This window comes from Chiloscyllium plagiosum, chromosome 13 (assembly GCF_004010195.1).
Source record: "Chiloscyllium plagiosum isolate BGI_BamShark_2017 chromosome 13, ASM401019v2, whole genome shotgun sequence".
NCBI lineage: Eukaryota > Metazoa > Chordata > Chondrichthyes > Orectolobiformes > Hemiscylliidae > Chiloscyllium > Chiloscyllium plagiosum.
The window spans coordinates 17,012,344-17,018,782 of record NC_057722.1 but is presented as its reverse complement, the minus strand read 5'-3'; the positions used below and the strand labels follow the sequence as shown (position 1 = coordinate 17,018,782).

At 39.2% G+C, this 6,439-nt stretch overlaps 1 protein-coding gene across 1 annotated transcript; it reads left to right on the top strand.

Annotated features, from left to right (window-relative positions):
• Window positions 1–3,354: 3,354 nt before the first annotated feature.
• LOC122556281 (C-C motif chemokine 25-like) lies at window positions 3,355–6,084 on the top strand. The gene is made up of 3 exons (XM_043702908.1): window positions 3,355–3,754; window positions 5,176–5,296; window positions 5,404–6,084. Exons 1-3 carry the CDS (start codon window positions 3,694–3,696, stop codon window positions 5,498–5,500), a joined length of 279 nt encoding a protein of 92 aa, XP_043558843.1. The 5' UTR covers window positions 3,355–3,693; the 3' UTR covers window positions 5,501–6,084.
• Window positions 6,085–6,439: the final 355 nt, after the last annotated feature.

Here is a 6,439-nt window from a genome sequence, read left to right as displayed (position 1 = left end):
GTAACTGTGCAGGTTCTCTCTCTCTCTCCTGCACTGTCCTCACCATGTGCTTCCTTTGTCTCCCCTTCTCCCTTTTAAACTACTGTTGTTTTGACTTTTTTTTTCCAAAGTTCCAAAACAATACAACAGCATATAAAACAGTAATTGCTGCTCCTCGAATTCGAGGAAATCACCTCCAACACCTAAAATACTCCCAAAAAAGGAGCAGCTCTTACAACCAGAAATTTTTCCCGTCCTCCATCTTGAATGACCCAGAATCCAATCTTTAATATGTAGAAATCTATTGATCTCAGATTTGAATATGCTCAGTGATATGGACTCTCAAGCATCAGGGATTGAGAATTCCAAAGCTTCACTATCGTCTGGGTGAATAGATCACTCCCCAGCTCAGTCCTTAATTGGCTCTTTCTTATTCTGAGCTCTCGGTCCAAGTTCTCCAATTAGATCCTCCATTGCATTAGTCAGGAGTGTTCCCAACCTTCCTGGATGGGTGCAGCTCCAGCAACACTCAAAAAGCTTGGCACCATCCAGGATAAAGCAGTCCCCTGATTGACACCATATCCACAAGCATTCACTCCCTCCACCACCAACGCTCAAAAGGAACAATGTGCATCATCTACAAAATGCACTGCAGGAATTCTAAATTTCTCAGCTCACACTTTCCAAACTCGACCACTTCCTTCTAGAAGGACAAGGGTGAGAGATACAAGTTTCCCTCCAGCCACACACCATCCTGAGTTGGAAATGCTACACTGCCACTCCTTCATTGTCATTGGGTCAATATATTGAAATTCCATCCTTAATGACATTGAGAGTCTACTTACAGTACATGGACTGCAAAGGTTCAAGAAGTCAGCACACCACCACCGTCTAAAGAGCAGCTAGAGACAGAGCATGAATGCTAGCCTAGCCTGAGGCAATGATTTTCACACCCCATGAGTAAATAAAAACAGAACAGGGAAAACATCTTTCCCACATCTACCCTGTAAAGCCCTGTAAGAATTTTGTATACTTTAATGGGATCACTTCTCATTATTCTAAAGTCTTGGGTCCAGTCGCCTAAATTTCTCCTCATAAAATTGTCCTGCATCCAAGGAAACTTCATTGCACTCCGTCTAAAGCAAATATATCATCCTTAGGTAAGGAGCTCTAAATGGTACACAATCCAAAGGTGAAAATAGGAATGGTCCCACTGTTGGGACCATACTGCTAAATTTTAACCTCTTGTTCATTCCTGCCATTAACGTTATTGTAAGAGATTTGAAATTAATTGTTTAGTGGAACTAGGAATGTGATTTCTGGGCATTTGTTCTATCCTGCAAGAAATCCTGTGACTTAAACTAAATAACCAGAGAACCAGAGATGGAAATAGAAATGAGCAGTAATAAACCTTGGTTGCCACTTGAGTCCCTTTTACCAAGTAAGGATTAATTCTGCATTGCCATCTTCACTATTGGATCTTAATTCATTTCTCGTCCATAATATAACAAAGCCAACAATTGAATGGGAACAAGTGAAGCAAACTTTGTAAACTATACAGATCTACCTACTAGCACATTACTGAGAAAATAAACTAAACTGCATTGTACAAAAGCTCTAAAAAGTTTAGGTTTACACATTGACATGTAAAAATAGAAATGCCAGCTGTATTTTCTGGCATTGGAACTAGCATGTCACAATTACACATATCACAACATATCTAAAACATAAAAGAACAAATCATTTCTCATCAGTAGTTACTGATGGAAAATACAGTAAAAAGTATCTAATACACTCAGACCAGTTCACCATGAATGATGAACGCAACATAGTAGTGGTTTCTACACCATGGAGATGATTAACACAGAAAACAACAAAAAAAAACCCTACAGCAGCATGATATTGGTTTCTTGTTTGCAAAAACTTCCAAAACTCCCCCACTGTTTTAGTGAGTGATATGATACTCAGGCATACATATGTAGGGAGATCCCCACATTGAACTTGGTCAATACTGAGTTACTTGCTTTCAGTTAAACTTGGGTTGGGAGTGGGGAGAGGTGGTGGTTAGGGCAACAATTGGCCTCTGTCTCTCTGGATTTGGATGCTTAGGGGTTTATTAAAAAAAAACAAATTAAGTATGCTCCCTGTCCCCTGACCAACATCTTGTGATCAGTTCTATAAAGTGCAGTAATGGGTCCATGGTGATATGGAGCTGCTAATCTATTGTGCGAATTTTCCTGTGGACTTGGGACTCAAAGGGGCTCCCAAACACAAACTCGCTGGCAGCAAGACAAACATCAAGTTCTTCCAGGAGGTTACCTCACAATGGGCTGGTTCTCAACTTGATATCGCAACAGGCAGGTGATGAATGGTGCCAATTCAATCAGATGCAGCTCTACAACATCGGCGGGTTCACTGCAGGAAGTGGGTGCTGTTAATGCAAGTTGGGAACTGTGAGGTCACCTTTAATGTGGAAGTCTTCTCACTGATCAGCAGAGGAAGCATTAAGAAACCATAGTCTGTACCAGCAAGCGAGTCATCATGGAGAGGAAATCTCTTTCCTCCATCTGCCTTGGCCAAAATTATGGCCTTTCATTCTTGTAGACTCCTGTTCACAGCATGGAGCTTTGATTGCCCATGCACCTTTGCCCAAACTCCAGCCTGCTGAAGGAACTGGCAGCCTAAACCCACTGTAGGTGGATGTGATCTTTGGGTTGGGGTTGAGAGGGGCATGTGGAATCTGCCACGGGCGAAATTCTGGCAATAGCACAGAAGTCACTCACAGCTGGGGCCCTCACAACACAAACCACCTGCCAACCTCCATGAAGCAGGTAATTATTCCACTTCCCTTCAGGGAACCGCCCCCTCCCATCTATCCCACTATTATTTTTGGCCCCTCCCAATTGCACTTCCAAAGCCACCGCAGCATTTTCATTCCAATTCACGCCTAGGCATTGGTTCACACATGATGAATAGAGAGTTGGGTGAAATATTAGAGATCATCTGGTACCAATAGAAATAGAAATAAAATCAGAATTTACTGGAACTACTCAGCAAGTGAGTTTGGGTCTGCTGCAATTATTAGCTCACAACTATTCGCTCGTTTTACAGGGAGCAGAGGGGGATTAAGTTTTGACAGCGGGACATAAAAGGCAGTGAGGATCTGACTGCTAAAGTTCAGCTGAACTTCAAAGACCCAAGTGTATTTTCTGAACCGAGTGGTCATACGTTTGCAATGAGTATGGAAGCTTTGTCGTTTGTTCCACATAGTCCTTCACAGGCAGATCTGTGGTTTAGATGAGTAGAGATATGTTAATGAGATATACTGATCAGTGAAGCTGCAGAAAATTAAACAGTCAACTGAAGGAAGGAAAGTCCACAGAGAGCGTTTGAGATCGTCAACAAAATAATTTGGACAAACTAAAGGTTTTTCAGTGGTGGACATAAAGACAATGCCTTCTGGGAAAAGTTGTTTCTAGTGAAGAGAAATGTAAAGGAAACAGCTAAATATAGGGACAGGAGCTGGTGTACAAATCTGATCGCCTTATCAGAGTTTCCACAGGGGCATGAGTAAACCCACCTCCACAGCATCACCTCCCCTCATGGAATTTAGACAGGAAGCTGACCATCTGAGAGGATATATACAAGCTGCATTGCAAAGAAGATTTAGAATTTTCAAACTAGCCAGCGAGTAAGGAAACCTATTTCAAGAAAATGAAGCAAACTTTTGTGGTGCTGATTTGTGTCAGTATCGTTGCCTCGGTTATATTAGCAGGTGAGAGAGCAATACATCTCTATTATCCTGTTCTGTTTACTGTCTGCTTTTATGAAACCTTGTTACTTAAGTAAATTTAATGTAAATTACCTTTGAAAAATATAGTGAATAAGATTTTCTCTCAAAAGCTGCAGAATGCATCCTGTCCTTTCTCATGTTTTTCTAAGTTTTTTTTAGTGTTTACTTAGTTTAAAAGTATGAAACAGTCACTGGGTGGAATGAACTGTGGGATATGTACAGTATAAACTACTATTGTATTACAGAAAGCATAATTTTGTTTTAAAGTAGCGATAATTGGTGGTTAGAGATGGTTAGCACGGTTACAATATTACACTGCATGTTTTGAAGCACAGAGATTATACGATCAACAAACCCACAAGAACCACACTCACAGGGTTCTCTATTGGAATAATGCAGAAGCTTCAATACTGCCTTTGGGAATTAATACAACATGTTGGGTTCAGCCCTACATTATTTTTTTTAAAATTAATTTTCAAGAAAACTGAATACACTTCAAGTTGAGAGTTTGTAATCAATGATGAACAATGTGATCACATGGTTGATCAGATATCAGTATGGTATCTTCATGAAGTAGAATATGTGATATTTTTCTCAAAAATATGTATTATTTTTATAAACCACAGAAGTGCTTATATGACCATTCAAAACTGACATTATATAAGATGTGAAACAAATACATTTCTTCCATGTTATGCTTTAAAGTTACAATTAAAATTAACATTTGCAAAGATTCATGATCTAGCAACCTCATGGCACAAGGGGCTATATTAATCCTCCAGCCTAGAAGAATATGAAAGCTGATCGGTTTCAGATGGTGGCCTTTTTACATTGTGTCTTTTTTGTGGCTTCCCCAAGTTTTACCACACTACCTATATAGTCCTCAGTATTGGAATGATTTGGAGATGGCGGTGTTAGACTGGGGTGTACAAAGTTAAAAATCACACAACACCAAGTTATAGTCCAACAGGTTTAATTGGAAGCACACTAGCTTTCGGAGCGCCGCTCCTTCATCAGTTGATTGCCACAATCACGTGATGAAGGAGCATCGCTCCGAAGTCTAGTGCGCTTCCAATTAAACCTATTGGACTATAACCTGGTTTTGTGTGATTTTTAACTGAGTGTTGGAAGATATCAGTCTGCAACTCTCAGCAGTGGTCAATTCTTTGGACTGCAAGACCAGCAAGTTTCAAATAGACCAAACAGCATCTTTCACTGAGTTTATGGTCTTCCAGTTGCTGTTGATGGAAATAGCACAATATTAGGTTTCCGGCAGCATGTGCCAGTATAAAGTGTCAGGAAAAGCAAAATCAATCCATCGATCTGGCCTGCTTAAGTTGCTCGAGATTTTTCCTTTTGTTCCTTAAAGCAGTAAATCAAATACCTTACATTTTGATTTCCAGTTCCTACTGCAAGACGAAAGAGCTGCTGCCGGAGTCACTCAAAATCAATCCCTGTCCTGAAGAATATTAAGGAATATCGCATTCAGGAAAACGATGGTCGCTGCAGAATTAAAGCTGTGGTGTAAGTATTCACAACACGGAATACATTCTGGAATTCTGTGTCATTATTAAGAGCATCTGTCAAAACCAGTGAGCACTGGAATGTGAACCTACTCTGTTTCTTTTCAGATTCACAGTAAAAAAAAGGCAGATCTGTTCAAATCCAGATGATAACAGAGTGAAGCAACTTCTGGAAAAGCTTTCCCAAACAGAACAGAAGAGATGAAGATGTTGATTGCCCTTTTGAATGACGAGGATATCAGAATGTTTAACACAGGAAGAAAATTTTCAAAAAGTGTCTTTTAATTTCATCTTTCAACATTTTACATAAGTTTTCTTGTCATCAGAAAGTTCTTGAAAGAAACTTTAAACACAGCAGTTAAATTTATTGAACCAACATCAGTCTGATACGATGCCACTTTATCACTGATTTACTTCATAATTATTATTAATGCTACAGAAACGGAATGGATGGGGTGTGCCAGTCTCTAAGGACAATGGACAATTTGTAGTTTCTTATTGCTTGAGTGTTGAATTTCCCCCATTTCTAGATCTAATATTCTCATCAGGTTGTCTGAAATCAGTAACCACTGTTGGTACATCAGTGTCTGCAATAGCAGAACATGGCTAACCCAGTAAGGAAACTAAACAGTCTGTGTGGGTACACTCAATAGGTGTAGTCATTCAAGCACCTGGAAAGGCAGCCAAGCGATCAAATTCTGCTTTTGTTAAAAAAAAACTTCCACCTTTCTGAAGCAGGGCAATTCTTATGTCAATAAAGAAAATAAAATTTTGAAAGTGAAATTAAAATTCTTGTAATGCCTAATCCATGTTGAATAATCCCATTTTAGGGAACTCCACATATGAAATCCTGGTTTGCTAAAATTATTAGTTTGTAGCTTTTAACTGACATACATTATAGTGATGCTATCATATGTAACCAAGAATTGTAGACAATGTTATCCATTGCCCACAAAATAATAATTTTTCACTGCACCTTCTTACATTATAGAGATTTTACTGCCAGGTCTTATTTTTTTTTGATCATATGAACATTTGTCAGAAAGACATTTTATTAAAGCAGTGTGCCTTTTAGGTTTTGGATAAAGTTATGCTGATCTTCTTTCATGACTAAATGTATAGTAACCTTGAATTTTTGCACTGG

Coding starts and splice junctions, on each gene's coding strand:
- LOC122556281 (XM_043702908.1), top strand. CDS start 3,694: ATGAAGCAAACTTTTGTGGTGCTGATTTGTGTCAGTATCGTTGCCTCG. Junction 3,755..5,175: donor TGCCTCGGTTATATTAGCAG/GTGAGAGAGCAA, acceptor TTTGATTTCCAG/TTCCTACTGCAAGACGAAAG. Junction 5,297..5,403: donor TGCAGAATTAAAGCTGTGGT/GTAAGTATTCAC, acceptor GTTTCTTTTCAG/ATTCACAGTAAAAAAAAGGC.